The sequence below is a fragment of the Sus scrofa genome, chromosome 15, assembly GCF_054392235.1.
Source record: "Sus scrofa isolate SSC_HxYL_T2T_F1_AM1 chromosome 15, Sscrofa_HxYL_maternal_Yorkshire_Landrace_v2.0, whole genome shotgun sequence".
Taxonomy (NCBI): domain Eukaryota; kingdom Metazoa; phylum Chordata; class Mammalia; order Artiodactyla; family Suidae; genus Sus; species Sus scrofa.
Genome location: NC_139397.1, coordinates 99,773,071 through 99,797,952, shown reverse-complemented (window position 1 = coordinate 99,797,952; position 24,882 = coordinate 99,773,071). Strand labels below are relative to the sequence as shown.

At 37.1% G+C, this 24,882-nt stretch overlaps 1 protein-coding gene and 1 long non-coding RNA gene across 2 annotated transcripts in view; one reads left to right on the top strand and one right to left on the bottom strand.

The window, feature by feature from the left end:
* Positions 1-9,074, bottom strand: part of LOC146396021 (uncharacterized) — a 29,763-nt gene extending 20,689 nt beyond the window's left edge. Inside the window, exon 1 of the mRNA XM_084999107.1 lies at positions 8,921-9,074. Within this exon, the coding sequence (XP_084855233.1) occupies positions 8,921-9,074 (154 nt within the window). The remainder of the gene's footprint in view (positions 1-8,920) is intronic.
* Positions 9,075-20,341: 11,267 nt separating this feature from the next.
* Positions 20,342-24,161, top strand: LOC146396020 (uncharacterized). Its single transcript, XR_014829864.1, has 2 exons — positions 20,342-21,829; positions 21,880-24,161. It is a non-coding gene; the product is annotated as an uncharacterized LOC146396020 (long non-coding RNA).
* The last annotated feature ends 721 nt before the right edge of the window (positions 24,162-24,882 follow it).

The following is a 24,882-nucleotide window of genomic DNA, read 5'->3' as shown; positions in this document are numbered from 1 at the left end:
AATTAAACAGAAGAATCATGGTTTCCTTCCCTTTTTTCTTTCTTTTCTTCTGTTCTTTAAAAAAATTCACATTATGTTTCCTGCATAAATAACGATAATAGTAGCAACCAGAGGCCATAGGGTGTTTTACTCTGTGTGGTAGAGTTTAAGCACATTACATGTGTTATGTCACTTAAAGAGATGGGCACTATCATCGTCCTTATTTTACAGGTGATGAAACTCATACTTAAGACATCCAGGAACTTTTCTAGGTCATCAGAAAAGTGACTGACAGAATATGATCTTGAACGCAGGCCTCTCTGAGCCTAGAATCCACCTTCATCATAAGAACTGTAATGCCAGAGCAGAAGGGGAATTTTAACATCGTCTAGTTCAAGCTGCTCTTTTCTCAAATGAATAAGTAGGTCAAGAGAGGTGACGTGCCTCACCCTAGGTCACACAACTAGCAAATGGAAGAGGCAATTTCAATTGGTGTCCATGTTCAAGGAAGTTATGCAGGCAGATTTCATTCTGTCTAATTGGCTTCTCCAACCAGGTATCCTTTCTGGACCAATTTGCTGTAACAAGGAGTATGAGCACACTGTGCAGAATGACTCAAAACGGCTGCTCCCTCACTCCCATCTTGCTAGGGATTAAGAGAAAGGATACTGCGTAAGCTCTTCACTGTTTGGGGTTGTTGTCTTCTAGGCTGGAAGCCCACTTCTAACCAGACTCTCTCAAAGCCAAGAAGCAAGTCCCTGCTAGGGAATTTTCTCTGTAATTAGGACTCCTTGTTCCTTCAAGGTAGATCACATCCAGGGTAAAACCAGTCTGCCTTCATTGTTCCTTGCTCAGTCCACTCTCCAGGCTCTGCCTCTGTGTTGAAGATAGAGTTTGACAGATGGAAAACCAGCAGCAGTCCTGAGACGGGCTGCCAAATAGGACAGAGGAGGAGATGATCTGATGGGTTGTGGCATTAAACTGAAAGGGTACGAACATCGATGCACGAATGGAGGCAATGAATGGCGACCCTCCTGAGGAAATAGCAGTAGTTTTCCTCACTGAACAAATCATCTGGAAGGTTTGGAAAAGGGAGAAGGCAGCTACCAGGGAAGGCACTGCTTTCTGTATCATGGCTTAACTTGTATAAGGGTGCTTCAACATAGATGTGTGTCCCAGTTGGATTTAAAAAAAATAGTGTATTTTTATGACCACAGAATTAATCTAAACTTATTCAAGGAAAGGATGAAGAAAGAAGTTATGATTCACTGAGATGCACATGTAGGTAGAACAGTGACTCACTGTGATTCAGTTGCGTTTTACTCTACGTGTACATTTCCTATTCTTTCCCAGGCCTCTGTGCTCTCCTTGGCTCTGGGGAGAGCTCTATAGTAGGGATGAAAGCAGAAGTTGCCTGTACTCATGAGAGACTGGATCTTTGAAGGGACTAGATCCTATCAGGGAAGAGCAGTAGGGATCTTTGGGAAGGCTAAGCCAGAAAATATGTAAGAACCAGAAAAGAGCAGTTGATTTCCCAAGGTTAGTGAATCCAGTGCTCTGTTTTTTGGGTGCACCCTAGGACTTTGTGGGGGAATGAGGTCATAGGGAAGCTGTGTACTTTCCTTACCAGCCTTGAGTTCCTCTGACAACAAACTCTAAGAATTGATTACCTTTCTCTCTGCTCTGTGCTATGTAATTTCTGTCCCGGGGGCAAGAATCCCAGAGTACATGAAGCAGGTGCCCCAGCATGAGATTTGCCTTAAAAATGAAAATTTGAGCATGTTTCCCAGCAAAAGATCCCTTCAGTGACTTCTTAACTGTAGGAGATACAGAAAAGTATCCCAAACAGATGAAACAGTGTGCACAAGACTATAAAGTTGGTGGCACATGGACTCTGTCCCAGTGACTTTTTTCATCTGGATCCCAAGGTTGTTGATGAGCAGCTGGAGGGATGGGTAAGGGCAGTTCATGGGTGGTCTTGACTGCCATCTGGTGGAATCTCTGTAGGCCAATGATTTTCAAATATTTTAATAGGAGCATACATAATTTTAAAAAATGAAATCTTACACAGAGGCCCAATGGATGCTCATGCCATGCCCTCCCTCACCCACTTACCCTTGGACTGTTGAGGTGTCTCTGTAACCATGACTGTGGATGATGGGGAACCCATTATCTCATGAGATTTGGGATTTTAAATGATGACTACAGTGGTAGTATGAAGATACATTGAGAGGTAGAGATGGAGCATGTTAGACTGGATACTAAGAGATCATTGTAGGGAGAAATTTGTGAATACAGATTGGTAATGGAAAAAAAACTTTATTTTTCTATGAATTTCAGTTTTGTTTTGTTTTTTTCTTTTGTCCTTTTAGAGCTGCACCAGTGGCATATGGAGGTTCCCAGGCTAGAGGTCTAATTGGAGCTGTTGCTGCCGGCCTATGCCAGAGCCACAGCAATGCCAGATCTGAGCCGTGTCTGTGACCTACACCACAGCTCACAGCAACGCCGGATTCTTAACCCACTGAGTGAGGCCAGGGATCAAACCCGCAACCTCATGGTTCCTGGTTGGATTCATTTCCATTGTGCCACGATGGGAACTCCTGAATTTCAGTTTTTATTGTGAGGCTTACTTGATTTGATGGTGGAAATTTAGTTTTAATTCATAGTCACTCTTCTTATCTGAAGTAGCTCAAATTCCAAGGGGGGTGTTTATATACATTGTAAAATCCACTGCTTATTCAAAACTTAATTATACAGAGAGCAAGAACTTTAAAAATTTTAACACATTTAATTACCACAGTAACCCTATGTAGTATGTACTATTATTATCCCCATCTTATGGATAAAGAAACTGAGGCCCAGAAAACTGAGTGATTTGACAAAGTCAAGGAGCTCTTAACGATTAAAGCTAGGATTTGAACCCAGATAGCCTCCTCTTAGTATGTGCCAGTATCTTCGTTCTTAACCAATACGGCTACATTGTGGAGGCATCCATGGGGAGTGTACCATTTTGTCCTTGGGGATGATCAGTCCTCTCTGGCATCTATTGCCATTACATTTGCTTTTCTTCAACCCATCTGATTCTAGGGCTTCGTCCATATAGGTTATTCTGGATCCTTCGGAATGATTCATTCAGCTACTCATATCCTATACTATACGTATAAGAAACTCTTTGAGGCTGCCTTGGGCTCTGTCTACCTAGGAACAGTGATTCTCAACTGAGATTTTGCCCCCAGGGACATTTGGCAGTGACTAGAAATATGTTTGGTTGTCCCAACTGAAGGTGGGGATTACATTGCTGGAGTCTATCCAGCATCCCTGGATAGACGCCAGAGAAGCTGATAAACATCCTACAATGCACAGGACAGTCCCTACAACAAAGAATTATTGGGGCCCAAATGCTAATAGTGCCAAGGTTGAGAAACTCCAGCATAGACAGGAAATTACATTTCAACCATTTTATTTATACAGTCTTGCTTTATTCTTAGGGCTCCATATTCCAAGGATGGCATGGATGCCCTTGGTTCTTCACCCCACCAAACCTTTTTGTTACGTTTTCCTCCATCAGCTGTTAAGTGGGCTGGGACCTGGGCCCCCTTTTCAGATGCCCACTGAAATCTAAACTCTCTGCACTTACCTTGACTATTTCGCTCTCCCTTCCTCTTATGCAGTCTGAATGTAAGGTGTTTTGCTCTTACTCATCATATTCTTCTAACTCTTTTGCCCATGAGTTCCCCTAACAACAAACTGTAAGAGCTGATTACCTTTTTCTCTGCTTTATGCTACGTAATCTCTGTCCTGGGGGCAATAAATACAGAAAAGTCAGCAGACTGAATGAAGTTTTAGAGAAATGCAAGGAAAACCTTAGTTTGTGCATGTCAGCATTTTGCAGTCTATATTCTGAGGTATGCCACTGTCCCTGGAGATGTCACTACTTTTTTTTATGAAAAGGCAGAACTGATGCATGTGGTCCCCCCTAGGAATTCACAAGTTGTATAAACAAACTATTTAGTTTATCCCAGGACTTCCATAAAGTATTTGAACAGAAAGCTTTTCTTTTTCATGGAGTCCCCAAGAACTGTTTGTATGTAATTTGAGAAATGCTAATCTATGTGATAAACGTGGCCTTTACCAAAGCATTGGCAGAAATAAAAGGGTAGATTCAAGAGATATTAAAAGTTAGACTCAATAGTACTTGATGAATGATTGGTCCTGGGAGGTAAGGAAGCAAGAAAAATCAATAAGAGAATATAGAAACTTCAAAATTGCAGGAACAAATTTTGTATCACTCCTTATATATCATAAAGTATTAGGCACCAGGGATTTTAAAGCGTACAAAACACAAAATGACAGTCTTGGACTTCTCTCTTTCCTGGATGATTGTAATTGCTTTCTAAATGGTCTTCTCACTTTCATTCACTGCTGCTTCTAATCTCAACACCACATTGACCAAAGAAATCTTTCTAAACAGAAATGTAATCATGGCATTGCTCTGATCAGAGAACTTCTGTGACTCAGTTTTGCACAGTTCAAACTCCTTTACATCGCATTCAGAGGTCCTTGCTAAAATCTTCCTGAAGATGGATTTAACTCGGTGTGGCAAGAAGTGAGCAGCTCTTACTCAGCAGATCTTGCCTTGCACTGCCAGGGACTTACGTGCTTGTGTGCCTTTTAGGGACTCTGAGGGACAAGACATGCTGTGCTCAGGGCCTTGCATCTGCTCCTGGTTCTTGTGGATGCCTTGATTCTGTATGTTTTATAAATATATCGTAATTTAATCTGATCTTAGAATGGGAGGGTGTCTGTCTGTGTCTATGTGGAGGTCTCTGTGTGTCTGTCCAGATCCACTCTAGCCCCTGCCCCCCTCGTGCCCTGCTCTGTGAGGCTGACCTGTGTAGACTGTATTTGCAGAATCCCTTGGCTCCTATCTTAGAGTTGAGTTTGGTTAATGAAAAATGCCCACAGGAGATAGGGGAGAGGAAGGAGAGTGAGACCAGAGTGTGTATTCCCTGGCCCCGCCCTGGAACAGCACTGCAGGCTGGTCGTGTCTTGTGCTGGGCTCCGCTTCTCTCAAGGTGGCCTTCCCCACTGTCTTGCCTCCTCTCTACTTTGGGGTAACTGCCTTCTCTCTGGGTAACACCAGTTCTGCTTTAACTCCTGGTTCCTACATATCCTTGTGGTTCCTCTCCATGCCGGTGAGATATGCTTGGAAATAGTCCCTTAAAAATAAACCCTCTTCAGATCTCTTTCCCAATTGAACATTACATTTTTTCCCCCCATTGGAACTCTAACTGATATAGTTGGCCCTCTGAAACACTTACGTTTTTGAGTGTCTGCGAATGGTAAGGATTTATATGATAAACAGAGACACATCATAAAATGTCCATATTTGTGTTTTACCTCATATCATTTCAGATGGTACCATAAAATTATAAAACCACATTAAATTTAAAAGTAACTTTGAATAAGGATAGTATTCATTTTCTGTTTAAGAAAGGCCATTTATTTTGCAATCCATTGTCTGGAAAGTTTTCTAGTTCACTGACTAATGATTTTCCATGAAAATTATCGGATTAGCGCTCTGAGTTGGTTTGGGTGGTGGGAAAGCCACCATCTGCACACAGTTCTCTCTGGTAAGGTCCACAGTGTGAGGTGTGTTGGAAGGATGATGGAAGACACAGACCTAGGAATCATTAGTTGGCTTAGTGACTACAGCTTTTGTAGCTGGTCTTTAATGAATGAGCCTCCAAAGAATTTTCAAGTAAAAGAGGCTGTAAAGTGAGCGCAGCTAAGCAGTTCTTTTCTAGAGTCAGGGGAGAGTCTTCTTCAGAGAGGAATTCTCTGTGAAGAATCCAGGTAGAAATGCCAATCCTAGATGGTTTTCCTCCTCCAGATGGTTCATAATATCCTGTGTTCTTTGAATTAGGACAGACTATATAGCACTGAAACTAAAAGGACTTCAACTTTGCAAGGAAGAGCAAAAGGCCATTTTTTTTTCTGTTTACAGTAATAACTGATATTTAGCTCTTAGTCTGTTTATTATTGGTTAACATCCTTTTTCTTTTAAGCAACAACATATATATACATGTGTGTGTGTGTGTGTGTGTATTAAAGTAGGTTAATATAAATTTATTTCAACTTCCATGATTCCGGCCATAAGAAAAAAAATTCAAGTTACTGAATCTTTATTAGAGAAGAGTGACTAGTGCCCAAATATGACAGACTAGAGATATTATGAAGCTACCAGTATTCTTGTTCACTGTTTTTTGGTTTTAGATCTAGCCATATAGATATTTATACATCTGTCTATATATAGCTTTACATCCCATAGAAACATGTGCTTTCCCTTTCCTGAGGAATCTTCTTTTGGAAATGGCAATGCAATAAGCACTTCCTTTGGAGTTGCAGAAGGGCTGGAACTCTGAATTATAACAGTGATGCTGGGGTGAAGTGTAGCAAAGGATAATGACCACACTTTCCATGTGATCGAAGGTGAGCTACTCCATGTGCATGAAGATTTTGGTATCAGAAGTAAAAAGAACACATCTCTTGTACTAGCAGGATTTGCTGTGAAGTCTTTCTTGTTTTGTACATACTGAAATACCAGTGTTATTGTAATCAGTGGTTCGTGATGGGACATAGGATTAGAAACAATCCAAGAAATCTTTTGAAGATGTTGTCCAAGCTATGGTTTTGTTTATATTTTTTGCACCTCTTATACTTGATCAAGAAGAGAACCGTGTATCATGTTATTTGGAAAGAGAATTTAAAAAGCCTTGGAACCTCGAGCTATGTAACTCACTGATTCTCACCTTGTTCACCTCTGTATTCTCAGAGAGAAACATTTTTTTTCCTACCCTGGGGCTTGAACAGGAAATATTGGAGACAAATATATATTTGTCTTTTTTCTAGGGCCTCACCCACGGCATATGGAGGTTCCCAGAAGCTAGGGGTCTAATTGGAGCTGTAGCCACTGGCCTACGCCAGAGCTACAGCAACACCAGATCCGAACCACATCTGATACCTACACCACAGCTCATAGCAACGCCAGATCCTTAACCCACTGAGCAAGGCCAGGGATCGAACCCGCAACCTCATGGTTCCTAGTTGGATTTGTTAACCACTGAGCCACGACAGGAACTCGGAGATTTATATTTTTAAAGTGTTAATAAATAAACTGTATCTTTAACATTTAAAATTCTGTCTTCTTTTAGTTGTGATTCTGAAGTAAACTTAAAGCTGATAGAATCCTCATCATAATGCAAGAACTGAAAACTCACCCTGTTTTTTTTTTTTTTTTTTTTTTAGGTAATTAAATTATACTGATGATAGAAAGTTAGTACCTTTTTAAAAAAAAACTGTAACCTAGTATTTACACCTGATTGTGTTGTCTCACTGTGTTAGATCTCAAGCTTTATTTTATAACTATGAAGATTTTTAAAAGTAGGAAAATAGTATTGATATTTATTATAGTTTCTAAGTAAGATAGTGAGTTTTTTCCCAGTGTGAAAGCTCTTTGTTGTGAGGAATGCAAATATAAAAAGCATAAACTTGAATACCCTCAAAAAATCTTTTGGATGAAGCAGTATATTTGGAGGAGGGAAAACCATGGTGAGTCAGCTGTCTCTTCAGTTTCTGCTCTCAAAACAGTTACTGACTTGTTTAGTGACCTTGGCCATCGTGTTCTAACTCCATTTTCATTTTCCCTCTTGATGAATGGAATTTCTTTCTACTAACCTGCTTTGCCTGAATATACTGTAGAAGAAAGATGCTGTGTAAATACCAATTAACAATAATATTTCCTATCTCAAGAGTGAACTTCAATCTGAAATGAGAACATAATCCACTGGTATTTTTTTGACCTTGTAATCCTTACAAAAAATTAAAATCTAAGTATATTTTAATGAAGTATTCTGAATAAATGACCAAAAGTTCATTACCATATAAGACTTACATTCAATATCGAATCTTTTAAATATGAAAATGTGGCTTAGCATGTTGGCTGCTTGAAAATCCTTGCTTTATTAGTTAGCAAATGATTCTGGGTTTTATCATATTTATTGTCAATCTCAGTTTTTGGGTGCCAAGGAATTCAAAATTATGTGCTCAGCTGACCCTTTAATTAGCTCTCATTCTGTCTTACATGATTTATAGCCTGGTGGCTCACATGTAAAACTGGTATATGATTTAATGAAGTGGTTACCACCTTCAATTGTTCACTACTTTCCTCTGGCTGTGACTAGAGCACTGGGAGTAAATGAAACAGCAGTTATCTCTCCTCATTCATTTTTTGTTTCAAGGGCAGGAGGGTCCATTTTGCTATAATTTGGGATTGTTTGCAAATATACTTTTGTTGCACTGGAAAACACAAGAGCATTGATTCAAGTGTCTTGAAATAGTCTTAAGAGAAACATGAAAGAGGCTATCGACTAAAATTCTCTTACTTTGCATTTTTATTTTATTGCTTTAAATGCAACTACTGCAGAAGAAGCCAGACAGCATTTAATCTGCAGGGTTATGCAGTGTTTTAGCACTGCTAGCCCATTGAGTCCATAAGTGCTTATCAAGTACGTTAAATACTGATCAAGCACTGGGTGCATCAGGGGCCAAGAGAGACAAGGCTCCCTCATGGCAGGACAGATAACACACCAATAAACAAATGCATAAATATGATTTCCAATTTGTGCCCCAGGGTGAGTGGGTGAACAACTTTGAACAAGGTGCTCTCAAAGAGCATACAGGGACTGAGGGCTCACTCTAGAGCTACTGGTGTCAGGGAAGGACATCCCAGCCAAGACCTCCATGAGGCAAAGTTTACAATGCATAAGGGTCTGGAGGTAGAGCTTTCAGAGCAGAGGGCACAGAGAACACATGTTCCAGGAGGAGGAGCTTGACGGTCATGAAGAATAGAAAAAGGAAAGTAGCGATGAGGAATACGTACATGGGCAGGAGATGCAGGAGTTGAGAACTGAAGGGGGCAGATGGTGCAGGGTGTTGAAGGCCACAATGAGGGGACTGTGTTCCAGCAAGTGCCACACTCCGAAGACCTCTCTGACATTCTCACAGCCCCCATGCCCACCAGCACCTGCAGGCATTGTGGTGCACCTGTTTAATTTCTGCATACTCCATGAGGTCTAGGCCCTACCTGAATAACATGGAGTATAGAGTTCTGGGGCCAAAACACACACAAAAGTGTCCCATTAATTATCTCAAGGGTTCCTACCCTCTCCAACTATTTGTCATTTTGAAAATTACATATATACAGAAAAGTTGCAAAATCCCTCATGTAGAGTCACCAGTTGGTAATAATTTGCTACCTTCGCTTTATCTCTTTTCTTTTTCCCCCTCTGTGTATACACTTGGTTTTTGTTTTGTTTTGCTAAAGCATTTCAGTGTTAGTTGTAGACACTATGACTTTTCACCATGAACTTAAATATGTCAGTATCTATCTGATCATATCCAGAAAATTTAACAATACTTTTATCTACTATGCAGTGTATATTGACAATTTCCAGATTGTTCCAGTCTTGTCTTTTATAGCTGAATTTTGATGGTTGTATTTCTTCTGTCTCATGTAATTCAGAACAGTACAGTTCAGTTCCTCAGAAGCCTCCTCCTTTTTTTTATTTTTTAAGTTATTGACATTTTTGAAGAGTATAAGCCGGTTCTTCCTTCTCTTTCTCAGTTTGGATTTGTCTGATATTTCCTCATGATTAGATTTAGGTTAAATATATTTGGTAAGAATGCTCCATAGGTACACTGATGTGGCTGTGGAGGCTCATGAGGTTGGTTTGCCCTAAAATAGATGACATTAAGCTCGATTACTGCTAAAGGTGTATATACCAGATTTCCCCATTGTAGAGGTATTGTTTCCCCTTTGCAATCAATAAATAATCTGTGGGGAGATACTTTGAGACTCTGTGAATATCTTGTTTCCTGATAGCCTTTCACCTAATGATATTAACATCCACAGATGCATCTTTCCAGAACCAGTTATTAATGTTGGTTGTGAAAATGATGACTGTTTCTCTTGTTCCTTCTTTAGTCATTAGTTGGATTACTTTTGTAAAGAAAACCTTTCCTCCCTCCTACCACATTTAAAAAATCAGTATTACTCAAGGATTTTTATTAAAAAATTGTTAGAATCTATTCTTGTCATTATACACTTTGATGCTATCATTGTCCCAAATTTGACTGGTGAGAGCCCCTTCAGGCTGACATGTGCAGTCAGTTTTTGAGCACTTCTTTTTTCTCCAGCATCGAAAGACGTTCCAGGCTTTTATTTTTTTTTTATTTTTTATTTTTTTGGTACTTTTTTCTTCCCTGGACCAGGTATCAGTGATTTCTCCAAAATGTCCTGGCATATTTTAGTGGGGAATGGCATTTAGAAACCAACATCTTAAAACTAGGCATGTTTATTGCTGCAAGGGTATCACTGCTTTCAGAGTGGGGCTGTCTTTAGCTTTTTAGAACCATTCAATGGACAGAGCTAGTGAATAAACACACACAGAGAATCATAAGTTCTTACTAATACCTTTGATTCTAATCCAACCTAATAGTGGTTTTTTTTCTTCTTCCCTCATTTTGTGTCTGTATCTCCTTTTTCCCACGGAGAAAAATCTAGTTTCCAACAATATCCATATATTAACATTAATTTGTGGTTACAAGAACCCCCTCCCCAAGTTCTAGAATTGCTACACCAATCCCAGTACCAACCATAAACTCTTTAAGTTCAAGATCATTCCTTACTTCTTTTTGTCCTTAGAATATATTTCATTGAGGATATAAAGTCATGTACTACATTCAAAAGTTACGTGCATTCTTTTTTGTATTTTCTTCTGGATAATTATGTAGTCTCTCTGACATACAATTAGGCTTATTTGTTTCTGTTTGAAATCAAATTTAGTTTTTTCCATCCTTATTTAAATTTAATGTATTAATGTGTAAAACATTAATGTGGTTTAAAAGTCAAAACTATAAAGATATGTTCAGTACCTCCAAGTTTTAAAAACACCATTAGTCATTAGTCAGCTTTACCTTTAAGCACTAATGAGATAGTAGTATATGTACTAACCATTAGTAAATAGAGCAGCTTTATCAACATGGCATAATGGATATCAGTACACTTGGAGAACTTTAAAGGACTACACAAATAATAACTCTTCTTGTTTTAATTCTAGCATTAAATACTTTCCCCTCTTAATTGCTAATCTTTTAACTTTACATCTGAGAATATTATTTTGTAGCAGGATACTCTGTGTATGAAAATATTGTACTTTTTCATTATTTTTTAAGGTATCCATCTTCTATACTACATCTTATTTGTGAGGTCTGAAATAGTTTCTAAGAAAAATATCATTTTATTTATACGATTTTCCTTTGATTTCTCCTGAAATAGTCAAGATATGGGTACCTTCGGGGAAACAAAAGGCTGAAAAATTTAAAAGGGTAGACAGTTGGCATCTAAATAAATTAAAATTGCACAAAACATCTGATTTTATATATGTATATACATATACACACAGATATATACATGTACACATATGTGTATATGTGATATATATGTATATATTAGATGCTTTGTGCAATTTAATATATATATTCACACACATATACATACATTATATTTATGCATAAATACACACACACGTGTATACATACACACACACACACATTCTTTTAGTGTGTCCAGGATGGTATAATTAGAGAAAAGTGAAATATACTTAGAGAAATGTGAAATAATGGGCTGTACATATTTTAGAGAAGCCATATAATAACTCTGAAGAACTTTTTACATAGCACCATTATTTTGGGCCCACACCAGAGAAATTTCAAATGAATAAAATGTTTTTTGTTGACAGTAATGTCAGGAAAATCACTTTTGGTCTTGGCATGATTCTTCTACTAAAGCAACAAAAGTTAATTGCAGTATGTCTTAAATATTTTCTCTCAGCCTATCTGTAATTCTTGGGTGCTCTGATTATTAGTGTGGAATGTGGTGGTTATCATAAAATCTGTACTTGACAATTTAGGCTAGCAGTTTAAGTATTAGCCTAAAGAACATGTACTTCCTGGCGTCTTGCAGGGTGGCTTGGATTTGGATTAATAATCTTTCAGAAGTGGGGTGGTGGGTTGCTTGGTATTTGGTTTTGTTTTTTTGATTTGCTAGGCTAAGGTCAGGTGGGTAGTAAAGGCAGGATGACTTAGAATAGTGTTCTTTTCTTTCCTAAAACTAATCATTTTCAAAAGCCCACAAAATTTCCTCATACTTAACCAAATTCCACTTTTGAAAGGTTTATGTATATTAACATTTTAAAGATGTAAATACTCACCCCAGAAGGATTAAGCTCCTTTCAGCCATTTATGCCGTGGTCTGATTCATTTTAATCTGTTTGCTTTCCTTCTAAATCCTAGAGGAGCTGCAGCAAGACTGCATTTTTGAATGAAGAGGTGAATATTTTTGTAGCATGTAAGGAACTTCAAGGAACATCCTCGGCTGGATGCCCAGGGAGGTGTGGAAGCAAGGAGGAGGCAGTAGGTGCTGCAGCGTGGAGGGCATCAGTTGGAAGAGGGAGATTCCTTTGTCAGCATAGCACAAGGCCAGATTTTTTTCCATTTTTCAGTTTTGCACAGGGCCCTCGTTATCCGGAATCCCTCGAGATACCAACTAGAACTCAGCTCCTTAATACTAACACAGTTTAATTAATCTGACTATTCTGCTACTCTGAGATTTGTCTCTGGAAAGAGGACTTGCCACAAAACCTCAGACCACTGCTGGATGCTGCTACACCATGGCAGCCTTGCTTAAATTGAAATGAAACCCCACACTCTGTCATAATTTCCTCATGCCTTATGACTCATTTGTTTTCCTTTGTCAGAAGAACTAATAGTTTTCAACGTCCCAAATACACGAATCAGAGAACTAGAAGGTACTCAAATTTTCTTTCTCTGTCTTTTTATGTTGAGGTCCCAAGAGACAACAGTGCTTGGCACAGGAGTGGCAGAGTTTGGACTATAACCTGGGTCTTCTCCCTCCTGTCCCAGGGCTCGACCCCTCAGCCTGCAAGCCTATTCCTTGCTGTAGCTAATGTCCTTTTTTTCTCTTGAAAGGAGCGTTTGAACATATTTCTGGCCCCGTGAAAGTATTGGTGTCTGCTTGTAAGGAAGTCTACTTGTAGAAAATTAGAGATTATGGTTTCATTTTATGCAAGTGTAGTCAAGTAGATGTAGGTCACAGATAGATTACAAAAAACTTAATTTAGATGATAAGCCCATTTTCTCTATCCTCCCCCCCAGGTGATCTAATCTGATAAATTTGGAATCCTTGGCATATGTTCATGTAGTTTTATTAGATCTTCCCTTTGCAGTAAAATGCAAAGTAGCACTGTAGTTAAGAGTGCATAGTGAGATGCATACCTGCTCACTCCTCACTAGCTATGTGAATTGGTTATTTGAAAATTCCTTATTTGAAAAGCAAGGGTGACAATACATATCTCATAAGGTGATGTGAGGATTAAATTAGAAATGCAGAAAATCGATAGCATAGTGCCCGGCACTTTATAAATGCACAGTAACCGTTATCCACCACCACCACCATTGTCATCATTATTGTTATTGATACTCCTTGGAAAAGGAAGTCTGTATAGACCAGGTATCTTAAGCGCAGGATTCAAGTGCAATTTCTCTTGTTTTCCATTTCATCATATTGTAGTATATTTTCAAATATTTTAACTGCATTAAAGTTAAAATCAGTTCATTGAATTTTTTTCTGTTAGCAGGTTTTATTTTTTTAGGGCAGTTCTAGGTTTACAGAAAAGTTGAGGAGAAAGGACAGAGTTCCCTATGTACCCTCTCCCACCCCCCAGTTTCCCGTATTCTTAACATCTTGCATTGATGTGGTATAATTCTTACAATTGATGAACCGATATTGATACATTACTTTTAACTAAAGTCCGTAGTTTTCATTAGGGTTCATTCTTTGTATTGTACTGTTCTATGGGTTTTTCCAATAGCACATTGTTATCCACCATTAATGTATCATACAGAGTATTTTTCATTGCCCTAAAAATCTCCTATGCTCCACCAATTCATCTCTTTCTCTTTCCTTCCCAACCACTGGAAGCCACTGCATAGTTTTGCCTTTTCTAGAATGTTATAGTTGGAATCATACAGTATGTGGCCTTTTCAGACTGCTCTTTTTCACTTAGCAATATTTATTTAAAATTCTTCCATGTCTTTTTGTGGCTTAATAGCTCATTTCTTTTTATTGCTGAGTAATATTCCATTGTATGGACCTACCACATTTTCTTTATCCATTCTCCAATTAAAAGACATCTTAGTTGACTCCAATTTTGGCAATTATGACTAAAGATGCTATAATCATTTGTGTGCAGGTTTTTCGGGTGAACATAAGTTTTCATCTAATTTGGGTAAATACTTTAATTTAGTTGGATTATATGGGAAGACTATGGTTTGCTTTGTAAGATACTGCCTGTGTTTCGGAGTGGCTGTACCATTTTATATTCCTACCAGCAATGAATGAGAGCTCCTATTGCTCCACAGTCTCACCAGCATTTGGTATTGTCAGTATTCCAGATTTTGGCCACTCTAATAGCTGTGTAGTGGTATGTTGTTGTTTTAACTTAGAATTCCCTGATGCCATATGCTGTGGAACCTCATTTCATACACTTATTTAGATCTATGTATCTTCTCAGTTGAGATATCCATTCAGATCTTTTGCTCTTTTAAAATTGGGTTGGTTCTTATTGTTGAATTTTAAGAGAGTTCTTCGCACATTTTAGACACAAGTTCTTTATCAGATATGTGTTTTGCAAATATTTCCTCCCAGTCTATGGCTTGCTTTTTATTCTCTTAACAGTGTTTTCACAGAGCAGAAGTTTTTAATTTCAATGAAGTTCTACTTATCAGCTTTTTTCTTTCATGGATCATGCTTTTGGTGCTGCAACTAAAAACTTACTGCCAAATCTAAGATCACTGAAATTTCCTCCTGTGTTATCTTCTAGAAGTTTCATAGTTTTGCATTTTATAGTTGTGTCTACATACATCAGGGATATGGAATTATCAATGGAGCAATTTGATATTGGTATTTTATTGTATTCTGGGATGACTTGGAAAGACTATGGAATGGTGCATGTGATTTAGAGCTGGTCGTATTCTTAACTAGAACCTAGTTATTCAGTAGAATGTTTTGTATAGTTACCATTCAAGTGCTTCCATTCTTTACAACTTTTTTTTTTTTTTAAATCTATCTATCCTTTGAGTTACTGGTTTGGAGGATTGTTGAAATGCTTTCACTTCCTTCCTTCCTTTCTTCCTTCCTTCTTCCCTTCCTCCAAAGCTTTCTTCCCTCTTTTCTTCTTTCCTTCTAAATCGCTGTACTTGGCTAACAAGTCTTAACATCTGCTGACATTTTTGATCCTAGAATAAAAACATGAGATGATCACTGGGAAAAATTCCAGGCATAGAGCCCAGACAATCCATAAAACCCATATATTCCAAATCATGCAGGTCTTGTGAAGTTTTCAGGAAAAGAATTGCCAGTGATTTGGTTATGTAGGCCTATTTAAAGGAAAAGTTTTAAAGTTCTTCTTAAAGTGATTTGTATTTTTCAAACTCTCCAACTTCATGAAACCAAGACCATTTTTTTTTTTCTCAAAGTGTTTCATTTTAGATTCTCTTGATGCATTTTTTTTCAGCAGCATTAATGTGGCCGCTCACAGTAGGGTGGTTTGCTTAATATTGAAGCAAATTATCTGAAAGATAAAATTGGATAAAAGATTTTTTCTTTTTAAAGTTTTTATTAAACTGCAAGGCAGAAATAGGTTCATGTTGTACTTTTAATAGTTTCCAAAAAGAAGCGCATTATCCCTAAATGGTATGTGGTACAGTGGACTCATGGTGAAAGAATTAATAATCAATTTAATAGTGTTTACATTTTGGTCTTGCTGTTCTCTATGTGATGTATTTTTATCACTTTTTTCCTTTATAGTTTCCTACATATTCCTATTTTAAATATGCTCTCTATTTGAAAGTATCAATGTTACAAACAAACAAGAAGTAAATAAAGCAGATACAGCAGTTCTACAAGTATGTATACCTTTGTCCCCAAACATAGGATGTTTGTAGCATCCTTATTTGTAATCGCCCCAACTGAAGAGTGTGCTCAAATGCCAAGTTTTGGTAGACTAGATAAATAAACTCTGATGCATTCATATAATAGAGTATTATTAGATAAATGGGAATGAATGGTTTACAAATACACACAATGAAATGGACAAAACTCACAAAAGAATACTGCATAATTTCATTTTTAGGAAGTTTAAAAACAGGAAGATCTAACAGGCTTTTAGTAAATTGAGGGCAACTTGAAACATTTCTCAGTCTCATATAGTATATTTTATCATTTTATCTCCCTAAATAATTGTCTTTCTGTTAGGTTTTTAAAATCAATACTGGTAGCATAAGTTTCCAATTGGTCTTATCTACTGTTGTACTTAGAACAGGTAGGAACTTAATAAGTATTGAATGAATGAAGGGTTTGAATGTTTTGAATTAATACATAAACCAGAAGTCAACTAAATTTGTCTTCCATGTATGTCTTACGAATTTTTATCTTCAAATTTACGTTTATTACATTACTTATAGATACAAGAGCAGTTGATATTTATTTTTAATGTATATTTTGTGGGTAGGTGCAAAGGAGAGAAGAATCTAGGCAGAGATTTTATTCTGGGTAATTTATAAATCAGGTTAACAAACAAAACAAAAGCACCATCTTATTTTAGGCACAGATCTGTTGTTAGCATTATAGAGAAATATGTTGCTACTCACTCCCTACTTCAAGGAAGGGTGCTACATATGTGAAAGGTGCCTCTCAGGAATATTTTTGCTTTTCAGCAGAGCTATCAGTAGGACTCTTTGCTTCACAGAGATGGATGGGGCTGGGGAAAGTAATGTCTGAGTATCTTAGCAGGAATGAAATCAGTTATCACGTTAGAGTTGAAATGTCATCTTTTCCTTGTGTTAACAAGCCTGTCTTCCATATCCATCCCTGAAGAAAACCTATGAGTACATCAAAGCCCTTGTTTGTTTTATTGTTGTTTTATTTGTGGTTTCACAGAGCTGCTTTAAGAAATAGAGTGCTGTCAGTCTTTGTGAAAATACTCTTTCCCTTCTGAATTCCTTTAGAAAATTTTTCCCTTATTCATTTAAGCATTGAACTCTGTTCCTGTAAGACAGTTCCCTACTCTAAACTCTGTCATATGTGAGGGTGGTAGCTCCCTTTTGGATGGCATTTTTTTATACTTCAGTTACTTCTTTATCTACCTATTCTCTTCTAATTTTAGACTCTCATTTCCAGGTCATGTGACACACAGAGACAATGTAAAATTTAGAAAGGAACATCCCCCAAATTTAGTCTTACTGAAGTCTGCAGAGTTGAGAGCGGAAATGGCATCAGGATATTGATGATGAATTTTAGGATCCTGGGAGGAAGGGGATGGCAGTGAAAGAGAAAATAGTTAAGCTGGCAGATGGTGAAAGCCAGGAGTTAAGGCGGGTGGGGTGCTGCCATCTACCACACTTCATCCCCTGCCCCCTCTGTACTTGAAAATGGCACCGAAATCTCGAAAGGCTCATGGGGAAGCAGGACCTGACTGCAGTGTAATGAAATGGCAAAAGGCAGAAAGGCTCATTTCAGAATGCTTTGGTGAGTCATCTAGAGGGGACTTCTGCTTTAAAACATCATTACTGCTTAACTGATAAAGTATAGCTAACTAATCTGAGCTTCAAGAGAAACTCTCAAGTGATTTAGAAAAGAGGAAATGAGATGCTTTTTAAGCTGTCTTTATTGTTTTAGAATAGTGGGGGTAGTTTATTTTGTTCATCTGTATTCTTTAGAAGGAAAGGAATTGTGTTTTTATAATAATTTATTTTAGGCTATCAAAAATGTGCTTTAATTACAGCTAAGAACTTCCAAATACTTATTTTTAGACTAAATTTAAACTGGTGAATTTAAAATTTATTTTAATTTCTGTTATTTCAAAATTTGGGGAAAAAAAGAGGGGGAAAATGAATAGATAGCCATCAGAAACTGAACTGGCTTTGCTTTCGTAAATGGGGGATTAGGATTTGTCTGTCCTATAAAGGACACACAGCATTTAGATTAGACCTAATCTGATTGTATTGCAATACAGAGGCCATTCAAGTCAGCTCAATGTCCAGGGTCTGTAAACACCATATGACCACTGATTGGTCCAGGGAGGAGTATTAACAGAAAGAAAATGAAGAGTTTTAATCCAGATCCCTTAAAGCACAACAGTCGTGGCTTCAAATGCACTTCCTTTCGGTCTTTAGACATGATGGTATATGTCTTACAACATGATAAAGTGAACTTTTTTTTTTTTTTTTTAACTTACAGAAAGCGTATGCCTATTTAACTATATTATTATTTGATCAGGTAGTTTTCTTGTCCCAGATTTCTTTTAGAATATAATATAGATGTTTTATGGTTATTTAAAATTAGACTGTATAATTTATTGTCTCACGTAGGATTCTCTGGAAACTCAAAGTGGGTTATTATTAATAGACACCCATGGGACAGGCATAAACCAGGAATCTTCTGTGTTAACAAGCATGGGTAACCACCCCATTTAAAAGTCATATTTTTAACCTTTATTTTTTATCCTCCAATAAAATTATAAAATCACAAAATAATAGAGAGTCACATTTCCTTCCCAAATGTGATTCAAAGTGTATCGTTTTTTACAAGTGAAAAAAATGAAAATAAAAATAATAACCAAAGGCAAAACATGAGTCTGTGGTCACAGGTCCTCTAAGTGTCAAGTTTGCTTATATTTGGTTCATAAGTTGTATTTTCTTCTCATCCTGTGATTTCTAAATGTGTTAAGTTAGTTTAGCAAGCATGTATTCAGCATTTCTTTTCTGAATGTTTCTGTTTCATTAGTATTGTTATTCATATTGCACCTATGATACAGATACTGTTATGTTATTTTGTGTAGGATATTATAAAAGAAAGGGAAGTGCAGAAGAATTACAACTTGATAAATATTAAAAATTTAGGAGTCCCCGTCGTGGTTCAGTGGTTAACGAATCCGACTAGGAGCCATGAGGTTGCGGGTTCGATCCCTGGCCTTGCTCGGTGGGTTAAGGATCCGGCATTGCCGTGAGCTGTGGTGTAGGTTGCAGATGCAGCTCGGATCCCACATTGTTGTGGCTCTGGCGTAGGCCGGCGGCTACAGCTCCAATTGGACCCCTAGCTTGGGAACCTCCATGTGCCGCAGGAGTGGCCCAAGAAATGGCAAAAAGACAAAAAAAAATTTAAAAATTTAATTTTGTAGTCAGCGTTTGTTGGTTGACTTCCAGGGATCCCTCTCTCTTCCAAATACAGTGCCCCAAATTTCCTAACCATCACTGTTTCCTATCCTTTTAGACACATTCTTACTCCTCTTCTTCTTATTCTTCCTTCTCTTCCTCTTCTTTCCTTTCCTTCCTTCTTTCCTTCCTCCTTCTTTTTTTAGTGATGATCAAATGGTCCAGACATGGATACTGGCACTTTAATTAAGCTACTGAGGAAACAGACTCTGACTTCCCTGCTGGAAGTAGTTGAGGCTGTAACTTTAGGGATACTGCAGATCATCTGAGTATCAGAGCAAGCCTTACGGTGAACACAGCAATCTGAAGTGATGATATAAATTGGTGACACTGTTCAGCTTCTGGATCAAACCAAACTCTGCCACTGGAATTTGTGGTTACATGAAGCAATAACTTATCTTGCTTAAAAAAAAATAACTCTTGCTGCAAGACTTTCTGTTAATAGCTTTTATTTCTTGAGTCTTTGAGTTTGAAGTTTCAGTTACTTGCAATCAAAGGCTTCCTAACTAATACTAGATTTAAGAATAATTGCAAGCCAATTGAAGCTACAGTGAAGTACCACCTTATGCTGGTCAGAATGGCCATCATTAATAAGTCTACCAATAACAAGTGCTGAAGAGGGTGTGGAGAAAAGAGAACCCTCCTACAGTGTTGGTGAGAATGTAAAGTGGTACAACCGCTATGGAAAACAGTGTGGAGGCACCTCAGAAAACCAAGTATGAAACTACCATATGATCTAGCAATCCCCACTCCTGGGTTTATACCCAGAAAAATCTGTAATTCAAAAAGCTACATTCACCCCTGTGTTGCACTATTTACAATAGCCAAGACATAGAAACAATCTAAGTTTCCACTGACAGATGAATGGATTAAGAAGATATAGTACATATCTACTCTGGAATACTACTCAGCCATAAAAATTTCAAAATAATGCCATTCGCAGCAATATGGATACAATTGAGATTCTCGTAAAGTGAAGTGTTCCAGAAAGAGAAAGACAGACAGCACATATCATTTATATGTGGAATCTAAAATATGGCACAAATGAACCTATCTACAAAATAGAAACAGACTCACAGACATAGAGAACAGAGTAGTGGTTGCCAGTGGGAAGGGGGAGAGACTGGGAATTTGGCATTAGTAGTTGCAAACTATCACATTTAGAAAGGATAAATAATAAGATCCTACTGTATAGCACAGGGAATTGTATCCAGTCTCCTCGGATAGACCATGATGGAAAATAATATAAAATATATGTATAAAATATATGTATATATGACTGGGTCACTTTTCTGTACAGCAGAGGTTGGCACACATTGTAAATTAACTATACTGCAATAAAGACAGACTAATTGCAAGCCATTTAATATGAAAATATTTGACAACCATTATTTGAGAAGAAGACCGGCATGTTACTTCTTCGATTGATGGAGGAAGGTCTTCAAGACTGGGTATTGGCTTACGGAGCTAGAGACAGGATGACAAGTAAAAAATGCAAGAAAAACAATCCAAGCCAGGAACGAAGAGAAAGAGTTGTTAAGAAAAATATCACAGACACACTCGATAATGAACCACATTTTGACCAAAAGCTAAGAAGTAGTTAAAAACAAACTCAGCTTTATGGCTCGGGTGGCCTAGACAGGATAGCCAGATATAAAAGGAAATTTGTCTCATTTTACCAACTATCCTCATCTTTTTATCTATAATTAAAATTCACCTATTCTTGAGACTTGCGCTGCAGCTGTGTAATATAGCATAGCAATTGTATCCAGTATTTTATGTAACTAAAGAATTTGACTTGTGGGGACAAGATCCAGGCAGAAGAATGGGTCTCACTCTCTTGTTGCCTCAACTGCTTTATCTCTCTTATAGAATCAAGGTTAGTAAATCAGAATACTTCTTTGGCTAGGACTTTATGACCAGTGCAAAGTTATCTTTTGACTCCTTGTGAATTTTGAGCTCTTTAACACTAGATTATTTTTATTGTTTTTTTCTTCCTTCCCAAATGGAGAGAACCCATCTGTAGAGGAAATTTTCCATACACAGACTAGAACCTGCTTTTTTCTCTCACAACTTCCAACATTATATAACCACTAACAGAACTTTAAAAACTTCATGACCCTTTTTTTCAGATTTTTTTTTTTAACTAAAAGTCCAAGACTGGTGTCATGCTTTAGCTTTTAATGTCATGGAGGGCTTATTCCCATAAGCCTAAAATTCCTATTTTGATGTGTTTGTTTTTTGTGTGCAAGGGAATAATTGTTTAGAATGGAAAAGATATTCCAGTGACCTGATTTTTTAAGACTAAATGATTTGGAATCTTTGGCCTTTCACTTCAGGGGAAGGTGTGTACCCACTGTTCTCTCTTAGTAGCCATATGGTATTCACATGCCACTTCGGTTACAGATTCAAGTGAAAAAAAATCTAAGAGAGTTAGGTTCAGTATGTAGAAATAACAGTCAGTGAAAAAAAATCTAAGAGAGTTAGGTTCAGTATGTAGAAATAACAGCCAGAAGTCCTTCATGGCTTAAAAATAGCACTCTCTGTGAGTACAGGACTCTGGCAGACTCTCCTGACCACCAAGGTCTGTATTTAGGAAAGGAATATTCCTTTCCTTTATCAGTATCTTTATGCTATTTATGAACATTACAGTACTTTACCCAAAGAAATTGATTTTACATGTTAGTCTGTTGTCTTTATTGAAAAGCTAGTTTTGACTAAAATGATGTACTGAGCTCCACTAATTTAATAGCTACAAACTGTGGAATGCCCTCACACTTGGAAAATGTATGGTCAATTCCAGTGCCAGGCAATCCTCTTTGAAGAGGAGGCATGAGAAATGTGGACAAGGACAAAACCTATTAATTCACCCTTTTCCACTGTCCTTTGTGAATCATTGTGCTCAGTAGACTTTTGTTCAATTCATTACCTCCATAGGATAGATATTTTAGAAATCCATTGTGTGGGAAATTTTCTTTCATGGAAACCCAGAATATTAATTACTTAATAAGAATTTTTTAGGCTTCTTTGGAGGTGACCATTTTCCTCAGAAAGAACTTAATATGTGTGTTGCTGTTCCTTTTTTACAGGAAACCTTGTATTATTCAGCAAAACATAGAGAATTTTAAGCATATGTTATTAGTGATGAATTGTCTTAGCTTCATCTCTTTGGACATGATAGAGGCACTTATTTTCCTTGCAGCCTATTTTGTCACTCCAGTCTGACTAATGAATTATGAACTATATCATTTCATTAGGATAATAAGAATTAAGAGAAGATGTTTTCCTTGGGGACTTCTGCTTGGAATGTGTCATTAATCATGTTCTGTGACAACTGTAGTCAAGGCTGAACTGAGAAGGTTATCTGACACTTACCAAGGGGGGAAACTGGTTGTCATTTAGTCTCTCTTGACCCAAGTATGTCTTAGTTAAATGGCTAGATAAGGAAGGACATCTTAAAACTGCCTTTCATTTTTGTTTCTGTTGGAGGTCTAGAGAATTGCATGCGAGACTGTCAAGTATTCTCCCCAAAAGTAGATGTCTTTTAACAAGAGTATTTGTTTTTAGTGTGATTTTTAAATCAAGGGGTATAAAATGAAAAAATATGGGTTGGAGGCTTTTCTTATTTTCTCAGCAGCCCCGACCCTATTCCCACCCTCTGGTACCCCTCATTCTTCCTTAGTTGGCGGAAACCCAAATGTCTGACGGGCTATTTTAAGTGATTAACATGAACAGTTCCAATATTAAATGGCATTAAAGAATATTAAGCATGAGGATCTTATTAATTACTCCCAAGTGACTCAGTTTGTGTTTTTTTCAATGTTTTATTTTTTCCATTATAATTGGTTTACACTGTTCTGTCAATTCTCTACTGTGCAGCAAAGTGACCCAGTCACACATACATATATATACATTCTTTTTCTCACATTATCCTCCACCATCCTCCATCACAAGTGCCTAGATATAGTTCTGCTTTGTGTTTATTACTGAAAAGGTGGTGCAGAGAGATGGAGGGAGGACACTGTGCTTTGACCCTCCAGGGTTGTGCCCCTTCGGCAGTTGGGGCATCAGGGAGGGGCTTCCTGTAAAGATGAACAGTCCCTCCTTCAATAATTACTTTAAGGAAAAAGGAAAAAAATTGTAGAAAATGTTTGCTAAAAGTTCCATTGAAATCTTCTGTTTGTTTTGATAGATTAGACTGAAGTGCACGAAGAGGACATTTTGCAGTTATTTCTAAGATAGAAATATGGAAAAGAGACATGTAATAAATTGAGACCTAATCAATAGCCAAGCATATTATTAAGGTTTTGGTATCAATAATAGAGACTCCCTCACTGCATAGAACTCTTTTTCAGACTTAGAATATTCACAAGAAAAAGCAATCATTCCCCCCAGGCCAAAGAGAAAATAAAAAACACTATTATAGACCTTTAAGGAAATAATTAAAGAAAACTATTGTGTATCAAAGTTATGCTTTGTGGCAAAAAAATGTATTTATAAATGATTTCATAATCCTAAGAGATTTTGTAGTTTAAAAATAAAATTTGAAAACAAATGAGTGAAACATTCAACTGTAGATATTTGGGAGGGGGAAAATTTTCCTGAAGCAGTAAACAATAATAAACTGAAATTAAGCAGTAAGAATAAGTTAATAATAAAGACAAAATGCAGAATTGGATATTTAAAGCGGAGACACAATAGACTTGGTGAATCTAAGACTGGTTTGAGATCAAACAATGAAATAAATATTTGGTCAATGGAATAAAAAATGAGTGAGGGAGAAAAATATAAATACATTTAAGAATAAAGAAAAGGACAATGGCTACAGTTAGAAGAGATTAAAAGTTATATCAATACCCTGTATAATGTTATGTAGGTGTACTTGAAAATCTTGATAAAATTTTCTGCATGTTAATTTTCATTAACAAAACAAAAGCTACAAAGTAAACTGGAAAATAAATCTTAAAGTAATTATTTAGAAAAATATCAAACTTTTATTAAAAAAAGCTCATAGTTCAGGAAAACATCAATGGAAAATTTTGATATATAAACATACACGCATGTACACGTGCTTGCATTACTCACACACACACATTCATGTATTATACATGTATACACATTGCCATGGTGTGTATGGAAACATGAGATGAACTTATTTTCAAAGATATGCTCGTTACATTTTCAAAAAATATTCTCAACACATTTTTATGTAACCCCTAGACATCTTTTCAGGATAAATACCTGAAGCAGTATGTCTAATTGTTCATTTGAAAGAAGTGCAGTTCATATACCACAGAGTATCCAACAGTCTATAGACACTGGCAAAAATAGTGTATTAATAGAATCACAGAAATTTTGGCTGCTATTGACAAAAGCATACCTATTTCCCACTTCTCCCAGGGAGGAGAGGCCAAATTACTTTTTAAAAAGAGTCGAGCATCTCACATTTCCCCTTTCCAGGAGGAAAACTGAAGAACCTTTGGCCTTGCT